Source organism: Lethenteron reissneri, chromosome 5, assembly GCF_015708825.2.
Source record: "Lethenteron reissneri isolate LAM-NWPU_2019-01 chromosome 5, ASM1570882v1, whole genome shotgun sequence".
Classification (NCBI taxonomy): domain Eukaryota; kingdom Metazoa; phylum Chordata; class Hyperoartia; order Petromyzontiformes; family Petromyzontidae; genus Lethenteron; species Lethenteron reissneri.
This window is the reverse complement of record NC_083783.1, coordinates 2,401,590-2,423,301: the sequence shown is the minus strand read 5'-3', so window position 1 is coordinate 2,423,301 and position 21,712 is coordinate 2,401,590. Positions and strand designations below refer to the sequence as shown.

The 21,712-nt window shown below is 45.9% G+C and overlaps 1 protein-coding gene across 3 annotated transcripts in view; it reads right to left on the bottom strand.

Annotated features, from left to right (window-relative positions):
* The window catches only part of ARFGEF3 (ARFGEF family member 3), a 98,122-nt gene extending 83,843 nt beyond the window's left edge, over positions 1-14,279 (bottom strand). For 2 of the 3 annotated variants that reach the window (XM_061566249.1, XM_061566268.1), the window contains exons 1-4: positions 13,573-14,279; positions 9,468-9,519; positions 4,647-4,728; positions 3,160-3,294 (exon numbers count right to left, since the gene is read on the bottom strand). In XM_061566249.1, coding sequence (XP_061422233.1) covers positions 3,160-3,294; positions 4,647-4,728; positions 9,468-9,519; positions 13,573-13,657 — 354 coding nt within the window. In that variant the 5' untranslated portion in view covers positions 13,658-14,279. The remainder of the gene's footprint in view (positions 1-3,159; positions 3,295-4,646; positions 4,729-9,467; positions 9,520-13,572) is intronic. The other variant, XM_061566260.1, reaches the window with a different exon arrangement.
* Between the last annotated feature and the right edge of the window lie 7,433 nt (positions 14,280-21,712).

Below are 21,712 nucleotides of genomic sequence, written 5' to 3'. Positions count from 1 at the left end.
CATATAGTACTCATCTGCAAGCTTCCATCGTGTTTAATCTTGTGTATCGAACAGAGGATCTTTTTGCCTTCGAGCCGTCTATGTTTGCACAGTGCTTTGCTCAGTGATTTAATAAAGTGCCCACAGCAGACAACTGCAATTGTAACACACTGTACATGAATATCATGACGGCAGCAATCACTGGGTGACTTTGCCTCAATTAGCCTCGGGACTTGTGACACGGTTTCTGGGAATTCCAGCAATGCAAGGGGCACGGTCGACATGAAAACCATATTACTACGAGACAATCTATTTAAGTGCCATGTGTTCATTGTCCAAGTTACATTTGTTTTGCTTTTTATTTCTCTCACAATCAAATTCCAGCTGTTCACGTCGGCAGTATCTTAAGAGGCAGGAAAATGTCTACGTCGTTTGCTCGCAGCCAGCAATGCATCAAGTTGAGTCAAAGAATAGCCCAATAATAAAAAGTGAAAGTTCGACTGTACCGCTGAAGCTTTTTCAATACACCTCCTCATACAAACTCGGGGCACACCTTTTATATGCCCTGTGAAGAATTTCTGTGGCGTGTCAAACGCAGCGTTGTAATTTCCAAGCGTGAATATGCAAATAAAGTGACGGAATAAATGTTGTGGGTTTACTCTCCAAGAAACCGGTGTGCTGACGAATTGGCACGTTTTGTTTACAAGACAAACCTTACCAATTGGCTCTGTCGGGTGGTGGCGGGTTTAACGGCACATTTATATTTACGTGATCTAACCCATAAAAAAACCTTTATTGTGACATCAAGTTTCATTCAAATAGTTACATCACGATTCATCATCGTCTGTCGAGCCGATATTAAACAGTTTGTAATATATTCGTATGAGTAAACCAGTGTGCCAGTGCTCAGCTGAAATCCACAACTGACATTACCTGCAACTGAATATGGAGAAAACATTCCAGTGTGTCGCTATAGTTAGGCAAGTCTCTTTTAACAATTGTCTAATGCAGCTGAATGGGATGTCTCCTGCATAATTATGAAAACGTGTTTGTTATTTTCTGCTGCATTTATTTTGATGCACAACACATTTACCCAGACAGCCTATATAACGCTTTTTATGCACGGTGGTCACCCATTTCAGCAATATCCAGGCTCATTCTGTGCTTAGCTCTGTGCTCCGGAGGAATCGAGCGTATTCTCGGTGATTTTGGCAAAGGCCGGCGGCCACGAAGTAAAACCCAACATTGGCAAGGACGACAAAACACTGACTCAACACCGCCAGGTTCGCATTACAACTCACTTTGTTTCCAAATAAAAAAATGTATGCAGTCGACACATTGTTAGTTAATTGATATAAGCCAAACATGAGGACATATTCCATACAATTGCAGTTATAATCAGAGTTTTACCATAAAAACAATGCGTTAATCAAAGCACTCGATGTCAAACAAAGGAGAGAAAAAAAATCTGTTTTTCAGAGCCGGTACAATTTTCAACCCATTCAAATAAAAAGAGGGCAATTTCAATTCAATACGGGAAGTTATTTCTCCTTCTTAACAGAAACACACTGAATAATGGCCAAGTATCCACCTCATTTACTGCCCCGTTCAAACGCAGTGTCAAATGTTTATACTGGTATAAGCGGAGTGAAATTTAGACTTTCCTGTTCTGGTAAAGAATGAAATGACAGAGTGCAAACAATACGAGCAACCACTGACCCTTATTGACCCTGGCTCATGTGAGGAGTGACCGAAAAAAGTCTGTGGCCTGACACACAAAGCAAAGACAGACCACTCTTTCTATACTTGGCCTAATCTTCCATGCTGGCTAGTCATCTCGGAAGAGATGAGAGCACCCACACTTTACCCCACCACATGGGATCTGCAGACCATCGATTAACTGTGGTGCACCCATTTATACTGCTGGATGGAGACCAGGGAGTTAATACAATACAAAAAATGCCCAATGTTTTACTGCTTAGTTTCAAGTTTAAACTGATTTACCAAGATGAGGGATATCTAACCAATGACCTCTGTATTGCAAGTCCAGTGTGCTAACCATGACATCACGGCACCATTCCCTAGCTTAACCAAGAACACAAAATGTAATTGTCTTCGCCAAACAACCCAGGGCAGCACCTTCCAGAAAAAGTCTTCGGACTCAGCGTAGCTTTTCTGGGTAATTAAGGAATTATTATAATCACTTTTAGAGAACCCTTTGCTCTACAACAGAAATAAGAGCTCGGTTTCTTTATCATGCGCTGCTCACAATCCTGTACTCAAGAAGCTCTACAATTAATCTGCCTTTTTAAGTAATACAATGCCAAAATAACACATACTGAGGTTTTTTTGTTATATTCCCCGGGATTTAAAGAAAATGTTGGCAAAAGTATTTCATCAATAATAAGATCATAAACTGAAAAGTTAGAATAATTTTAAATTCACCTTGTCAGCCTTCTGTATTCGTGACTCCCACCCATAGTGTCGCTATTATGTCTTCCGTACTTCTTCCGCCAATTAAATTCAACGTGTATTTTTAGATATATAAGTTATACACCTAGGAGTATGATATATGTTTGCAATATTGTGAGAGTTTACTTTGTTTTCACGTTTAACTTAGCCAAAAAAACATCTTAAAATGTAAAAAGTGGATTTGAACCTGGCCCCCCATAACTCAGTCACCGGTGGTGACGTCACAGGGCTCCACGTGGTAGTGGAGCCCCGGGAAGTTGAGGAGCCCAGCCAGTAGCCAGCCAAGAAACTCGAGGCATACATCATTTTTAATAGTAGCATGATTATTGAAGGCAAAGTGAATATTGATCCCTACTCTTTGGTTCTTTCGGTAAAGTCACGTAGGTAGAAAAAATAACAGATTACGACGTTTCGATCGCCACACAAGCAATCGTCTCAGGACGATCATCTCAAGACGATCATCTCAGGACGATTGCTTGTGTGGCAATCGAAACATCGTGATCCATAATTTTTTCTACCTACGTGACTTCACTGAAAGAACCAAAGAGTAGAGAATTCCTGCAGTCACGAAAGCTTCAAATCAAGAATATTGATCCCGTTTCGCGACCAATATCAACTATAATAGAGGTTTTTTGGGTTAGATCGCATGATGGATGATATTGATCCCACACAAAGGAGACTGCAGTACACAGCGCCACGAGCACGCACCTTCATGACCTCCACCTGCAGGTCCTCGTGCAGCGCCGGCGTGCTGTGCACCGTCTCCAGCACCTGGCTGAGCAGACGGTGCTCCTCCTTCTCCTCGGGTAGCCTCGACACAAAGCGCTCCTCGGCCAGCAGCCTCTGCGCACCAGCAGAGAGGAAGGCAGCTGCGTCCACCGGTGTGTGTCTGGGTCACTCCGCGTGAAAGCAACACAACTGGACGCACAGGGAACGGAATGGTGGCGCGGTGGTAACACCCGTGCCACGCGGCCAAAAGGACACAAGTTCGATTCCAAACTTGGACGCTTTTTTTTCTGCGTGGGGTTCGTATTTCTCTCCCCCTGTTCTGCACTGGTTTCTTCTGGGTTCTCTGGTTTCTTCCCAAAGCTGAAAAAAAACCATACCATGCAACTGGCACTGGCCAAACTTTCTCATGCTGAAAACATACCTGCAAATTACTCAGTTGGGATCACACAGAGTGGCAACATCGCCCCCGACCACGAAACCATGGCAGGACCCTCCTAAAAAAAGAGTCTTGAGACTCAGTGAGGCTTTCCTGGGTCAACTAAACTCTTTTATTTTACCACGTAAGGCCCACTGGGCTATATAGCTCTTTTTCAGAAGAGACCTGGCCACAAATGATACCTCAATTAAGTGGCTTATCACGTGGAAATTTTGTGCAGTCAAGTACTGTACTCTAAATGCATGTCTCTAAATGTGGAGGGAAAAACTGGAAGACTCGGAGAAAAATCCACGCGACCACCGGGAGAACATACAAACTCCAAATATACAGGCGTCAGGGTCGAGATCGAACCCACGACCTCCTGAATACCAGGTGAGGTAGTTAACATCTTACCACCGCGGCGCCATCATCAAAGGTAATTAAACAAGCGTAACAATAATACAAGTCACACAACGCTTCAGACAGCATGTAAGGTGGCCTACAGTTATTAAAGCCTAGGTGGGAGGTTGAAGTTCTTGACCCAGCAGCAAATGCTCAACACGCAACCTGACATGGAACATGTTACTTTGCTTACGGGCTGGTGCAGAAACTTACAAACTAAAGCTCTTCAGCTGCTGACTAAATCACGCGGAATGCGCCTGATCTCGTCAGATATAAGAAACCTAAGCAGGTTTGAGCCTGGTTAGTGGTTGAATTGGCCGCCACCACCACACACAGACGGTTGTTAGAGGAGGTGGCTATGTGGTGAGCAGCAACATAAATACGGCAAATGACATTACTGTGCTATACTATGCGTCTGCAACTATGCTTCCCACCTTCACCAGTCAGCACTGAGCAGTGTGGTGAAGTATAATCAAATAACCGCATGGCTAACATAGGGTGAAGAGGACTTCATACAGCACTGGCTTGACAAAGCACTGAATATGCTTACTAATACCCACACAAAATTAGCCAAAACACTTCGGAGTCTATACTCAACGAGGCCTTTCTCGGTAAATAAGAATCCTGTTACGGTTGCTGTCGTTGGTACCTGCACTCCAGCCAAGGCATACTGCGAGAGCTTCGTGTTCTTGGATTCTAGCGCCAGTCTGAAAGGAGTGAGGCATTTCTCCCTGCAAGACAGCCAGACACAGTGGAAAGACGCATTACACAGCACACACCATCATTGAGAGTGGGGACACATTCAGTCTACAAGGGGCGCTCCGTGGGTCTGTCGTGAAGCTGGTTCTCGAGAAGGTGCTCTTGAAGTGCAATCCACCTGGTCCATCATATCTGCCTCTGGGCTTTAATCCCCTCCATTCCCTCACTCACATCACACCTATATATGAAGGGTGCCACAATGGCGAGATGTTAACTCCCTCGCCTGGCATGAATGAGGTCATAGGTTTGATCCCAACCCTAACGCCTATATTTTTGGAGTTTGCATGTTCTCCCCGTGGTCACATGGACTTTTCTCCGGATCCTCCGGTTATTTCCTCCATATTTAGAATCACAAGTATTTGGCTGCTGTAAATTTCCACATGCCAAGCCACTTCGTTGAGCTATCATTTGTAGCCAGGTCGCTTCTGAAAAGTAGCTTAGTGGGCCTTACATGGTAATATAAAAAAACATAATGCTCTATGTCATCATAGAATATAACAATGCTTCCTCTGTAAGTAGTTATTTAACGGTGAAGACACGTGGGAGGTGAACAATGTATTTTTAGTATTGAATGTACTATGTATATGGAAATTCTTTCTCACCGTACGTGGCCAACTGTACTAATCGGAGGTGCCGGGAGAAGGGCAACAAACTAAACACACACGAGAAAATGGCGGCGGGGTCGGTCGCGGTAAGGGAGACATGGGCGAAGGGGTTAGAAAGCAACAATGGAACGCAGCAAGCGTGGTCCAGCACCAATCAGAACAATAAGCCACAATTACTGTGAGAAGGCAATATAGAAAAGTGGATTGAATCCATCCATACAAAGCTCCGTGTGGTCATCTCGTATGTGTGGTGGGCTTTCTCCGGGTACTCTGGTTTCCTCCCAGATGGCAAATTCTCATTATTGGAATTAGCCAAACATTCTAATTGCAGGACCCTCCAGAAAAAAAGTCTTCGTGAGGCTTTGCTTGGAAAATAAAGAATAATTATGTTTCATTGTTAATAATATTATTGCCACTGCATGGGAAATGAATGGTGGTTGTACTATAATAATGACAAGTACATGGCACGGGAAAATGAATACCGCCCCGAAACTAGTTTGATCGGGGAAACACTTTAACTCCACTGACTGTGCTAATTAGGAAAAAGTTATTTTCGTGGTGAATTGAATGACATTAAAGATAAATAAGACCGGTTCCAAAGGAGAAATGACGTACGGACTGAGATGAAAGTGTTTGTAACAAAATTTGTACGGCATCTCAAGATTCATGTATGTGTAGATGCTTGATATAACCAATTTGCATTGTGCTGTCGTACAATCTTGAGTTCCTTTGCAAAAACAAACTAATGTGGCTACCATATGTACTCATCGAGAGACGACTATATTTGATTAACCACAATAATTGATCTTGTGTACAAGGAAAACTCATTATTCGTCTATGATGTGTCTGTTATGTACATTAATTGTATTCCTCTGTGTTGAAGCCTGCAGAGTTACATCATCTCTAACGGGAGACACGGAGAATTACCGCTGTGCCAGTCAGAAGTCTGTTGAGGTACAACCGTAATAAATTACTTGCAGGGAGATTATGCACATCGCAGTGCTGTTATAAATTAAAAGTCACGACTATTGTTAGAATTACAGAAAAATATACAAGTACTGTGTTAAACTTCGTTAATTCTCCACAGAATTTGTTGGGGCGCCTGAATCAGGCATAAAACCGTCAATCCATGCACGCTGGCTCAGTGGCCGAACGCTTTGACCGCTAGGCTAAAGCAGATGCCAATGCGCGTCGATACAACTGCACTTCCCCGAGCCCAGAGCCACACGACGTGCGTGCGTCTCATTGCCAACCCATCAGGATAATCTTTAGACAATGGCATCAGTGACGACAAAGCGGTTACCCTGGTGCCTGGGTACCAGCTCTCAAACAGTCCGCTGGCTCGCTGAGTTCAATGGTATCCTGCGCTCTCGCGGTGGACTTTAGTAAGCTGCGCATCGGCATAAAATTTAATCGGTGGTGAACCAAACGCATTGGCATTGAACATTGAGCTAGGAGAGCAGAATTTTCTAATTTGTGACACTGGATTTGGGACTGTGGTTAGAGGAGTGATGCTCTACAGCTAATCGTTGTGAAAAAAAGCAACTGTTACTTTAATTCACAGCGAAACTGTAGTCCTTCACAATTTTGTCCAACCCATGTCATCTTATTCCCACCAATCATGGACATAATAAGTGTGAAACCAACATTTTAAAATTGGTGTTTAACAAGATGAACACTGTTTCTAGGGTATGCCAGCCCTTGTTCAATGAAACAATATAAATATAAACATAACTGAAAGCAACATTATTACACAAATGTCTTTTTTATCTCATGAAAGGAAACAACAATAAAAAACTAATTCAACTCTAATATCTTTAAATGGTATCACAATATGCATTATGTGATTCAATGCTAACATCTGTAGGTGGTGCGGAGTCCATTATTGAAATTCAACATTATTATGGCAGGGTCCAAAGCTCCCTAAAAACAAATGTAGATTTTCTACAAAGTGGTACTCAAGTAATCAAATGTAGAGCTTTGATGGCCTGAGATGATCCAGGACAGGGTATTGAACTTGTAAAACCTTACAGTTGTGAGACAAACGCTTTGCCACATCACACAGCCTGACAGATTAACTGGCGATTAATGAAACCAGTTTCTGTGAGAACAAAAACGATATTCTACATCTCCAATCACATAGTTCACTGCTTGAATACTCAGATGTTGCCAACCTCCAACACTGGCTTCACCATTATTGTGGATCATCAGTGTGGTAGAGCTTGCCACTGTGTGTGTCCTAGAACTAAGATTGCCACCTTGATCAGGCTGCTGTAGATGCATGTGCTCTGCTACGACTTGAAAGGCACGGTATATTTACAAGAATGCATTATTGCCACAGAACCCTTAACTCGGCATGTCATGATTTATTCACCTAATTAAATAGATTATTTGACAATATAGGCATAAAAACCTGATTCATAATAAAGGTTTTTGGGTTAGATCGCGTAAGTATAATGTATTGTAACCCTCCACCACCCGCCACAGCCAGTAAGGTTTGTCACGTAAACGCGCTAATTGGTTACTACTTCAGCCCCCCAGTGTTGGAGAGTAAATCCAAAATATTTACAATTTGAGTAAGACGTTTCGCTGGTAATTACATCCAGCATCATTGGGCGATTTGCCAGAATAGTGAAACATCCACCAGCTTCCGGTCTAAAATAGAGCAAGGTGACGTCATCACTGTGAACCCGTCAGGTGCAGAGATCAGAGGGGGAGGAGGGGGGGTTATCGTAATTAGATAATAGATTATAACATGAGTTGCACAAGCTATTACCAGCTCTCATGTATATGCTGTAGGTGTGTTCCCAAAGTTTTTATTCATCCGGAATATCAAAAAATGAGGTCTAGAAATTTGAGATCCTAAATATTTTTGGATTGATGTGACATTATGATAATTAAAATATTAACATATAAACATGTTTGAATTTAAGAGATATGTCTTACGAATTGAACCTCATGTTACAAACTGTATTTGAATTATTACAATTTACAATTAACAAAATGGAATACATTCACATACAATACTAAATAAAATACAAAATTAGACCTAAAAACACAAAAATACAGAATCATTGCGTGCGTGTTGATGACATTGGCTCATAAATCACTAGGGCAAACAAATCATCAGTTTGCGAATCAAAATTTGACCCCTAATTGTGACAATTCATCGACCTGTGCACGTGGTGACTCATGCCATTCTCCATTTTTTCACCTTCGTGTGCGCTGCAGACATCTATAATGGCCCTATCAGATGCAAAACAACTCTGCGGGGTATGTCTAGCCTTCGTGCCAAAAAAGATGCCTCTGTCACAAGAGATGGGCTGAGGCAGTCTCGGCTCAAGTGCCCCAAGCGACCCAGCTGCAGGCAGAAGTGGCGTCGCGACAAGGGGCTGTTAATGCAAACAGCTCGATTAATGCAGAGTATACCTCGGAGCTTGCAAACAAAACACTGGAGGCGTGTCTGCTGGTAGCACTCCATGCAAATTTTTTATTGCTACATTAATCAAGCTCGCAATTTACCCGGTTAGCTTGCGCATCAATGTATACAAAAACACTAACATGGAATTGGCCAAGATTTCAATGCGGGGCCTTCCTTAATACGCATTTGCTCGATATATTAATGCATTATTAGAAGCATTTGATTAAATAGAAACAATATGGACTGATTTCAATGTCACCATGTCTCAGCATGAGTCTTTAAAAGCTCCCAGTCATGTGATAAAACTGTATTGGAAGTCATCATAACGGAACCGGTAGAAAAACTAAAATAACTTTATCAGTACCGAGGCTCCCACAAGCCCATGCAGGAGGGCGTGTGGCACAGTTTGGCGGTCGTGTCGCTACGGTTCTCTGCGGTGAGTACAATGTCTTTAAAAGCAACGGCGGTATGCCTCTGTAAATAAAATTAACGCTAACCGCTCGCGTGTTCCGAGATTCAGCGGTGAACGGGACCCCACCCTGCAACTTCCAGATGTCTCGGAACGGGAAAGGGTTCAATTGACCTCTCACTTAACACTAGATGCTGCTCCTTCATGCTGTATACTAAATGCCACACAGTGAGTGTGGTGTGCTGAGTGGGTGTGTGAGATGGGCAGCTGGTTTACCTGAGCTGATGTGGGGGGATATCAGTTCCGTTTGTGTGGGAGTCCAAGGTGTCTGCACACAAGGGCAAGGGGACAGCCACTCATAAGCATGCGCACGCACACCCACCGTGGTCCAATTAAATATGCAGGCCCATGCCCCTTACAGACGATGCTATTTTAATAACGCATTGCCAAGGCAACTTGAGCTAAAATCTCAGGGACTGTGATGGTGTCAAAGGACAGGCTGAGAATGCACTGCCACCGACAACATGAAGAGATTGCCTTACGTCTTTGTTATAGCATTACTAGTAACTGGTGGGAAACATTTTCCCAGGTGTACATTTTGTAAAATCAATACACACATTAATCACATGCACATACAGTACAAAGATCTCTTGTATGGCCTTAAACAGACTGTTGGGGCAGGTGCAACTACAGAGAGCACCTATGAAGGTCGACACGGCACACGAGGCGGTAGGTCTGGCACCACATACAGCCACCTTTGTCTCCCCAGTGTTGATGTTCACGCACTGCACAAGGTACTCATTTAAGGCCAAGTTGACCTAAGAGACGTCCGGGACCAGTTATAATACGAGTGATATAACTTGCTACAAATGTTAACCATGGCTGGGAACCTAACCCAGATCACCCAATCACTTTTGCAAATGAGACTATCCTGGTCTCTTGAGTTCTCACCCGATTAAACAAAAATAAAGCCAAGTGGCCAGATTTTTAGTACAGTGTGCTCACTGCTGCGCACCACTTCCTACTTTTTGTTCTTTCACACAGTTCATACAAAGACAAAGCCTGAACAGACTTTTGGGGGAATTGCTATTAGCGAGCACCTATTAAAGTATGCAAGGCACACGAGGGAGTGGGTGGCTAGCAACCACGCCTGGCCGCATTTGTCTCTCTAGTCACGATGTTTACACACCGCACTAGGTATTGGACTCGATTGAGGCTGAGTCGACCGAGGGGAGAACCAGGACTGGTGTTTGCCGTGAGTGGGAATCGAACTCGGGTAGCCGGGTTCGTCGCACAGTGTGCTAACCGCTACGCCACCGCTCCCCACAAAAATACATACCCACAAGAGTCGCCATTCGCCACAAAGTGATGTCACCACGACGCCTGTGCTAGGCCAGGTGCCATGGGATGACTGACTGATATGACTGTCAGATGCACCAGCTTTGCCCCCTACAATACCAACTTGCTGCATTGTATCTGCCCAGAGCTCCGCTCGTTGTGAGCATCGCACCTCTGCCCTTCGTTTTTATTGGAGGGCGACTGCCTCCAACTGCCCAGTAGCGTCCTTCACGAGTCTTATCCATGGAGGCCAATCTTGACACCGCTAGTAGTAGTCTTTAGCAAGTCCACTCAGCTCCATATTTTCCTGTACCGCATCACTTCTCTTTTCCAGGCCATGTAGTGCCCGTTTAGCCCCCACACACACATACGTTCACGTACATAACTGGGCCAAGCCTTGTGAAGCTCAGACTATCCCGGTCAAAGCAGAATGTTTGTAAACTTTACAGTGGCCTACTGGCCTGTATAGAGAAATCCATGCAGCCAGGACTGCTCTTCTTCTCTGTAAAAAGCCACGTGGCTCTTGGAGTTAACGCCTGCCCCAGGGCTTGACAGTCTGATCACAATAATGCGCTTCAACACACACACACACTCTCGTTATACACAGGTACAATGGTGAGCGGTGGCGCAGTAGATAGCACACTGAGTTGTAAACCCTGCCGAGCCACAGTTCGATTCCTGGCGAGTGATATCTGAACCGGTCCCGAGTCTGTCCGTCTCTTCACTTGACCGACCCGCAATGACCAGGGTGGTGAAGTCTGGTCAATCAAGCTGATGACCGACACGGGGTGGGGAGGCCTTCATCCAGCAATGGATTGACAAAGTCCTGAAAACGCATATGTTATATACCTACACTGTAGATACAAAGACAAAGATCTCACTATAGCCTTAACAGACTATTGGGACAAGCGCTGTTAGCGAGTACCTATTAAGGCCAGCACGGCACACGGGGGGGTCGGTGGCCAGCACCACGCCCGGCCGCCTTTGTCTCCCCAGTGCTGTTTACACAATCGCACCGGGTACTAATTTAAGGCTGAGTCGATCCACACGTGAAAACGCATACAGTACATACAGACCCATCCATTGTGCATACACTGTACATACAGATGCACCGCCGATGAGCACGGTTGGCTACTTAGGGTGCGAAAGAAGTTCAGCATACATACTGCACATGGTACAGCACTGACACGCATATATTGGTCACGAACTTGCGGTGACGTCACCACTGCGCTTGTGCCAGGCTAGGTGCACTCCCGAGGCCACGAGAAGTGGCACGGGACAGACCCAGATGGTGCCACGGGTTGACTGAGACGATTGGCAGATGCACCAGCTGTGCCCCCCCCCCCCACTGTGCCAACTCGCTACACTTTATCCGCCCGGCGCTCCGGTCGTTGTTGTGAGCGTCGCTCCTCCGCTGTTGTCGGAGGGCGACTGCCTCCACCTGCCCAGTAGCAGCAGCAGCGTCCTTCACGAGCCTCCTCATCTATACACACTAACACACTCGCATACTCTACGCACAGTTCATCATACATTCTATAGAGTATAACGCACAGAGTATTGTACATACACAAGCACACACTCACACAGAAAGACAAATATATCCCATGTAGCCTTATCGACTGCTGATGCAAGTGCTAATACACACACATACGCTTACAACAAATATCCCCCCATATAGCCTGGCCGACACGGCACACGAGGTGGTGGGTGTACAGCACCACACCCGGCCGCCTTTGTCTCCCCGGTGACGATGTTATACACACAGCGCACCAGGTACTCATTTGAGGCTGAGTCAACCTAGGGGGAGGGCCCAGGACCGGTTCAGACAATCGTCACCGGTATTGGTGGCCGCTCACAACTCACATGCAACTACTGTACGCACATTCATACATGACACACGGAACAGAAACCCAACATTCCCATCGTGACCCCCACATCCCCATGATGACTCCCTCTCTGTAGTAACACTGCAGTCACTCCGGTGATGGTGATCATGGTGGTGATGTGGGGAGCGGTGGTGCAGCGGTTAGCGCTACGAACCCGGAACACTCGAGTTCAACACCAAGTGACGATTATCTGAACCGGCCCAGGGTCTCTCCCCTAGGTAGACTCAGCCTCAAAGGTGTACCTGGTGCGGTGTGTAAACATCGCCCCTGGAGAGACAAAGGCGGTCGGGCGTGATGCTCACCACCCAGCACCCCTCGTGTGCCGTGCCGGCCTTAATAGGAGCTCGCTAACAGCACTTGCCCCAACAGTCTGTTCAGGCTATGCGGGGGATCTTTGTCTTTTTGATGGCGATGATGAGGATGATCATGGTAGTGTGATGATCGTGACGATGACCATGGTGGTGATGAGGATGATTATGGTAGTGTGATGATCGTGACGATGACCATGGTGGTGATGAGGATGACTATGGTAGTGTGATGATCGTGACGATGACCATGGTGGTGATGAGGATGACTATGGTAGTGTGATGATCGTGACGATGACCATGGTGGTGATGAGGATGACTATGGTAGTGTGATGATCGTGACGATGACCATGGTGGTGATGAGGATGACTATGGTAGTGTGATGATCGTGACGATGACCATGGTGGTGATGAGGATGACTATGGTAGTGTGATGATCGTGACGATGACCATGGTGGTGATGAGGATGATTATGGTAGTGTGATGATCGTGACGATGACCATGGTGGTGATGAGGATGATTATGGTAGTGTGATGATCGTGACGATGACCATGGTGGTGATGAGGATGACTATGGTAGTGTGATGATCGTGACGATGACCATGGTGGTGATGAGGATGACTATGGTAGTGTGATGATCGTGACGATGACCATGGTGGTGATGAGGATGACTATGGTAGTGTGATGATCGTGACGATGACCATGGTGGTGATGAGGATGACTATGGTAGTGTGATGATCGTGACGATGACCATGGTGGTGATGAGGATGACTATGGTAGTGTGATGATCGTGACGATGACCATGGTGGTGATGAGGATTGCGATCATAGCGATGGTGGTGTGGCTGGCCTCACCGCAAGCCAGGCAGCACGCCTCCCTCACAGCCCTGTGCTTGTTCCCGCTAGCCTCCTTGGCCAGGCTCTTCAAGGCCTCCTCCATCGCCTCTTGATCTTCACTCTGCTCAAATATCTTCTCCTTCTTCTCCTCCTCCACCACCTACTACTCCTCGTCCTCCTCCAGCGAGCAGCAAGAAGACCATGGAGTCACAGGACCCAGGCGGTGACCGTGGCTCTACAATGTCGAGAAGCAGCAGTGAACAGCGACTGTCGTAGAGGATGCTGATGAATGATGTTTATCAATCTTCGACAATGATTATTCTACGATTGTGAGGAATCTATGCTGAAAATAGTGGGTGGTGATGCTGTACCTGCGATGATCTTCGGTGATGAATCAATGAAGATGGGCGATTATTAATAAACGCCAACGATTATATTGGCGATGATGACGTTTTCTTTAAGATGATGATTATGCAAAAATAATTATGGCAATGTTGAATTACGGCACACATACGTTGACGATTATGATGATGAATCTGTGTGTACGACGTTGAACCGATGCAATTAATGACGGTGTATGATGGAGTCTATGATGACGAGTCGATGATGACACTGATGAAGCCTTGATGTTAATGATGGTGATGATGCTGATGGTGATGCTGTACTGTATATACAATCACACAGCTGGCAGATGGCGCAGACGCGGCAATGGGAGCCGTGGCAGGGCCGGGCCGCGTCTGACCAATGGGGAGGGGGGACAGGGGCGTGAGCTGGGATCAGCTGTGCAGGGCTGGCACCACCCACAAAACACGACTCGACACAGACAAAGATCCCCCGTGTAGCCTTTCACAGACTGGTGGGGCAAGTGCTGTTAGCGAGGGGGGGGGGTTCAGCACCACGCCCGGCCGCCTTTGTCTCCCCAGTGGCGATGTTTACTACACACCGCACTAGGTATCCATTTGAGGCTGAGTCGACCTAGGGGAGGCCCAGGACCGGTTCATATATTTGCTCCACCAGCATCACCAACAGCGCAGGAGCACATCAGCATATGATCCAATCAGCTGGGAAGCTTAGCGGGATTTGATCCTGGATAGTTTCTATAATGCATTAAACAGGTGAAAGTATTCTGTGTGGGCAGTAGAGAGCACTACTTTTGTATGGCCGATGTACATGGTGATCAATTAATTGACCCCTAACATGTTTGTTCCTTTGCATATTCATTTCTATTTTAAATAAACCTTTTAAAAATATATAGAGAATTGCATGGGGATCACAATACATCTGGACCACCCTGTAGATACAGAGCAACATCTACAATGTCACATTCGGGTGGTCAAGCGAGATAACCGCGGTGGTGTCTTCTTCATATTTGTGAATCGGGCATTGAATCGTGAAATGTTGTATGGCCTGTTCTGGATGACCACAATCGCACACTGGAAAGTTTTTTTTTTCTTTCAAGTATACGCATCTGCCATGGTTTGTGCACTGAGATCACTGGATGAATTGCACCTTATAAATGTCTATAATTATTAAAAATCAATCGCTGTTCTATATTTCCCCCCACATATTCTGGTCCATGTTCCTGCACGGTTAAGTATGGCTAATTTTCCATCACTACCTGCTCAGCATCGGGAGACCACATTTGTATGTATGTTTAACTTCTGTTGCACCGTACGTAGCCGACTGTGCTAATCGGAGGTGTATGATGCGCGTCAAAATGATATATGTTTTTACGTTTCAGTGCTCGAATAGGTGAAATTAAGTGGCAAAATTAAACGTGGTGTTTTATTGTTGTTAATCACTTGGCTGACACCATTATTAGCTTGGATATTCACATGAGTTGGCTGAGACCTGGGCTCAAACTTCAAAGCCATGGTCTCGGTATTAGCCTCTTGAGCCACAAGCCACATCACGAGCAGCAGAGGTGGGACAAAGTCATTGTTATGCAAGTCCAAGTCGAGTTGCAAGTCTTTGTACATTTTGCCGAGTCGAGTCTGAAGTCATCAAATTCATGACTCGAGTCTGACTCGAGTCCAAGTCACATGACTCGAGTCCACACCTCAGAGGTGGGACAAAGTCATTGTTATGCAAGTCCAAGTCGAGTTGCAAGTCTTTGTACATTTTGCCGAGTCGAGTCTGAAGTCATCAAATTCATGACTCGAGTCTGACTCGAGTCCAAGTCACATGACTCGAGTCCACACCTCAGAGGTGGGACAAAGTCATTGTTATGCAAGTCCAAGTCGAGTTGCAAGTCTTTGTACATTTTGCCGAGTCGAGTCTGAAGTCATCAAATTCATGACTCGAGTCTGACTCGAGTCCAAGTCACATGACTCGAGTCCACACCTCTGTGACGAGCAGTAACTTCTGTAAGGTCACCGCCACCAATGCTACCTACTATTACGACACATCCTACGAATGCTACCAATACCAGTCACGCCAATACTTGTGTATTACAGGACTAAAAAAAGACAGATTCCCTGTTTATCCGTATACACAATGGAGACAAATGAGATTTCTACTCCCCGGTGTACGCACTGACGACACCGGTGAAAGCAAGCAGGTAACACAGAGTTATCATGGGAGTCGTTATGGAGAATACCGTACTAAGTAACAACATAAATAAGAGGACCATATACCTCAATATATCTGTCCCTCCACATACAAAATTAAACGTTTGTTTTTATTCATCCCATCAGCCACACCGCCTTCTGGGAGTGCACAAATTCCACAGCAGTCACGAACAGTGGCAATAACAACAGCATGGGCGGTGGGTGAAAATATTAATTGAGGGGCTCAAATAAAAACAATTTAAGGAGGGCTAAGTACAGGATATTCAATGAATGTTTTTTCAACGACTTTAGAAATGTAATGTAAGGTCGCCTCTAATAGAACACGTGGTGGACGTGGGTTCACCGCTGGCATCAGTCTAACTTGTTCTCTGCGAGTATTGGACCTTGCGCTCTCTCAAACTAAAAACGAAACTTTTTATTTTACCGGGTAAGGCCCACTGAACTATATCGCTCTTTTTCAAAAGCGATCTGGCTACAAATGATAGCTCAACCAAGTGGCTTATTTTGTGGACATTTACAGCAGTCAATTACCCTAAAACGCACATGGAGGAAAACCCAGAGAGAAAAAAGTCCACACGACCACGGGAAGAACATGCAAACTTCCAATTTAAAGGCATCAGGGTTGGGATCGAACCCACGTCCTCCATATCAGACGAGGTAGTTAACATCACGCCACCACGTTAACGAGTCCAGCTTCGAAAGGGTTTACTGCAGAGGCTGTTCTAAATCAAGCTGGTTAATACGTTTGAGGAGGCTTAGCACTGCATGTTAGCCATAGCCACCCCCCCTCTATGGTGGGGGCAAGTGGAAGACCCTGAAGAATTGTATTTTAATTATTTTAGCAGATAATACATTATTAATATAGGGCCAACGTGTTATTTTTGGGGGACCCATGAACTGAGAGTAAGTAGTCCAGGAGTTGAGCTGGAAGCTTATTTGAGGGCGCGCGTGTTCATTGGTCCCACGTTCCACTGTCACAAGGCGCCCTCCTGGTGCAAAGTCCCGCCAGCTCTGAGGCACCGGGGCTTTACACACGGGGACGGGGATCTGTCAGCTGTGCAAACTTTCGTCGGATCAGCCTCTTGGCCACCATCATTTTGGCAAACGTGGAACTTGCAGCAGCTGGTAGACATTCCAGGCCACAGGGATCTAAGAACTTCTCAATGGAGAGCCACAGTGGCGAGATGTTAGCTACCTCGCCTAGTATGCAGGAGGTCGTGGGTTTGATCCCAACCCTGATGCCTGTATATTTGGAGTTTGCTTGTCTCTCTCTCTCTCCGTGGTCGCGTAGAGTTTTTCTCCGGGTCTTCAGGTTTTTCCCTCCACATTTATAATCAACATGCGTCTCGAGTATTTGGCTGCAATAATTTCCACATGGTAAGCCATTAAGTTGAGCTATCATTTGTGGCCAGGTTGCTTCTGAAAAAGAGCTATGGAGCTCAGTGGGCCTTACCTGGTAAAATACAAAAAAGAGTTCAGTTTACGTTATTAATAATAAAGCACTGCAAATATGTTTTCCGATAAATATTAATGAATTGCAATTATCGGAATTTCAACGGAGAGCAGGGGTCACGGAATCACGAAATAACTTTTCATATCCGCAGTGATGTGTTAGACCAATATTATTATCCTTGGGATTAATCCACAACTTTTCTGCACTTAGCAAACACAAATGAGAATTTGGATAAATTTAAGGATAATACGGAGGGGCCTGATAATTTAAGTTTTTGCTGACCCTACATCTCACCTGGATTATAATACATTTTCCAACATTTAATTTTTTACGTGTAAAAGGTCCAAACACTCCCCTGTGATGTGGCATCAGAGACTGATATCTCACGCCCCTCTCTGACCACGCCTCTCGACCCGCCCACCCGCCCCCGCGTTGCACGCGCCACGTCAGCGCGCGCCCCACACAGCTGTTGCTATGGCAGCAGCACGTGACCGTTTTGAGTTCTTGGGTTTCAAAATAATTCCAGTCCTATAAACAACTTTAATTTATGAAGCAGTGAGGCCATCACATTGTGCGGTGTGGTTATTTAATTGGCATCAGCAATAGCAACATTCGTCCCCTACTGGCAAACTAATGCCCATTCGCAGGCTGGTGCTGCGTTCACCCTGTGACACAGGAACAAGCTGCCATTAGGGGGTCCCCTAGGCGAAAAAGATGTATCATTACTTTGTGACTGAAAAATAGCCCCAATTATTACAATATAAATCCTAACTAATTGTGAGTATTTGTTATCTTGCCACTATCTAAGTGGTCAATATCATATACATCATCTTGGTGGTCATTCTGATGAGGGTTGCCACCTATCCTGGTTTCCCCAGGATCACTGGCAGAGCCAGTGGGGGGGGGGGGGGGGGGGGGGGGTGGCACGTCCCCCCCCCCCAATGGTCCGATCGAAATTTATAATTTCGATCGGATCATTGGGGTTTATTAGTAACAAATTGGCATTTTGCAGTCCCCACTGCCACTGTGTAGCATATTATTACATGCCATGGATTCTATGAGATGATAGCACAATTGTCTGAGTCCATAATTGGCAATAAGTAACGGCAAAGCAGTTATAAGTGACTCACATAATTGTGTGCAGTTGTGTATACAGTACACGACTTCCCTGAAGGAAAACACCTTCAGCCAATGCGATGCCGATCACACACGGTTCGAATTCGACCCTCGATCGATGGCTGCGCCATCGCCGCACTCGCGTCGAATAAAAAGCAAGGGACAAGTCCTTACTTACTTACTAACAACTCCTATCATTTTTCATTGCTGGAGGGGTTGTCCCCCCTACCTGAAAATCCTAGCTCCGCCATTGCCCAGGATTGTCATTTCTTGGAAATCTTGAATCTTCCCAGAACATGAAACGTCTGTTTTTTGACAATTGTGCAATAATACATTTGTGAAGACAATGAATGTTGATGCAGAGTTCTCCCCCGTTGCTGGTATTGAGATATACTTCCCATTATATGTTCCCTGATTTTCGCACCTCAGTGGTGGCAACTCTAGTGTACCACATAGCCGCATGATCTGTATAATTTTACATTACGGTGTGCTCTGTGCATTTTGACATTGCGGCATGTTGTGTAATGAATTGGTATATCAGTGTTGTCCCCCTTATGTACGTGGGTTTTATCTGGGAACAAGATGAATTCCTACACAGATATCCATAAAGCAATATATTTACCAAGCATCCCAAGCAGAGCTTCACTATAAAATGGGTTGTAACCCGTTGAGGCTTTCCTGGGTTAAGAAAAAAAGTGAATTACAATTCTATATTGTACACTATTGGAACTCCCATGCTGTTCAGCAGCGAAATTCTTCATTCTGGTAACACCGGTGAAAACACGGGCCTTTTACCTGAGGGATTTAGTAAATGTCACAGTTGGGTTGGGTAAGCACAATCGTGTGACAGATTAAATCTACTCCACCTCTCGGTGAGGCTCGAAAGGGTTCCTCGAAAACTTTTCACGGCCTCCTAAAGTTTCTCACAGCACATCCACCATATCCAATTTGTGGACGTGGCCTTTGCCACGTGGGGATTTTCGAATGCTGAACGGTGAAATTGGGACCCAGATTTCTGAGGTGGCTTTTTTTGGGAGGGTGTTTTAAGTCCCGTAAATTTTCGAGAGCTTTAAAATGGCACACATTTTTTAAAACCATTTTGGCAGACCAAGAGCTGGGGGCACCACCACCACTACTCTTTACATATTGCACATTGAGGAAAGAACTACGTTGTACATTTTTATTTTAGATATTAAATGACAAGGTGCGTTGACATGTAATTCGGTGGAAAGCCAGATATGGAAGAAGGTAAATGTGGTTTTAGGTGTGTGAGTGAATAGGTAGGTGAATATGCGGATGGGGGAGCGAAAGTGCAGCAGTTAGCACACCGCTATGAACACGGTGACACGGGTTCGATTCCAGCTCACGGTCAACACCACTGCCGATTATTTGAATCGGTTCTGGGCCTTCCCTAAGTCGAATCAGCCTCAAATGAATACCTGGTGCAATGTGTAAACATTGCAACTGGGAAGACAAAGGCGGCCAGGCATGGTGCTGGGTAAGCCACCCCCTCGGGTGCCATTCCGGCCTTCGTAGGTGCTACTAGCGAAAAGCACTTGACCCTAAAAGTATTTGAAGGCTTTATGGGGGATCTTTATCTTTGGTTAAGTATGGAGACCTTCCCACATGATCACTCACTGTATGGAGGCCTTCCCACATGATCACCATCCTTCATAATTCTGCGATGCCAAAATCCATCTCATTCCTGGGTGCTGCTGGAACCTGCCACATGCAAAAACACTCGTAAAAGGAAAATTGGCAGGTATCCCAATTATTTTCTCTATATTTATGTGCTTTACAGAAGGTCCAATTCCTTAAACGTTGCCTCTTATCTGTTTACTTTTAAGGCGGTGTTACAGGTGAATGTGTATAAGAGAAATTTATCTTATCTGACTTATTTTATCCCAGAAAATTTACAGATTATAAGAAAAATAATCTAGCAGTGGATAAAAGGATATTTAACGGATTCATTCCAGGATTTGTGGATAAGAGGGTCAGAGATTAAATGTGATTATACATGTGTAGGGACATAGCGCTGGGCACTTAGCGCACATGCCGCTGAGCATTTATGTGGGTATGCTGGGGGAGCGGAGGAACTGGGGCAAGGGTCATGGTAGACCTTGTGGGGAAGCCTCTGGAACCCTCTGGTGGGTTCTATAAGGGAGGCGCAGCTAGGGTGGAGGCAAGCCGTGCCGAGGAGAATATAAGCAGCGGAGAGCGAGAGCTCCAGGTTGCCAGTTTTGGGATTGGACTCGTCTCGTTGTTGCTGTCATCATCGCCGCCCTCATCGCTTGCCGCCTTCACCCGATCATTGCACGGCTGGATAGGAGTTGGATGTCCCAGTCGACGCTGTCGTGCAGCAGCATGGTCGTGAGAGAAAGGGGGCCTGAGTGGTGGCTTGCACTCAACAACAATAAAAGGGGAGGACGGTGCCTCATGTGACCACCTCGTCTCCGACTGAGTGTGTGTGCGACGCACGCCAACTGCACGCACACACAAGCCTCGAGCATCGAGTAGAAGAAGAAAAAGAGACGCACCGACCGTACATTTGGTGTCAAAAGGGGGGTGAGACGGTTGTCCCTTCGACAGCCCCGGGACCCGGGAACCCGGTTACGAAGCACGTGGCTGCTGGGCAGCGGAGGAGCCGCCGTGGATTGGCGGGACAGCTGCTACGTAAAATTTGCGGGGTGAGCAGCTGCGCATCCACTGAGGAGAGAGCGGCTGGGCATCAACGGAGGGAGCGGCTACACCAGGAGGCAGGAGCGGCTATGCATCGACCGAGAGAGAGCTGCCAGGTATCAATGGAGAGAAAAGCTGCACGTCGACGGAGAGAGAGCAGCCGAGCATCGACGGCAAGAGCAGCTGCACCAGGTAGCGGGATCAGGTGAGCGTCGACAGAGAGAAAGGCTGCGTTTCGACAGAAAAAGAGTGGCTGCACATCGACGGAAAGAGAGAACAGGGGCTGCACGTCAACAGAGAAAGAATGGGAGCTGCACGTCGATGCGGAGAGCGGCCGAGA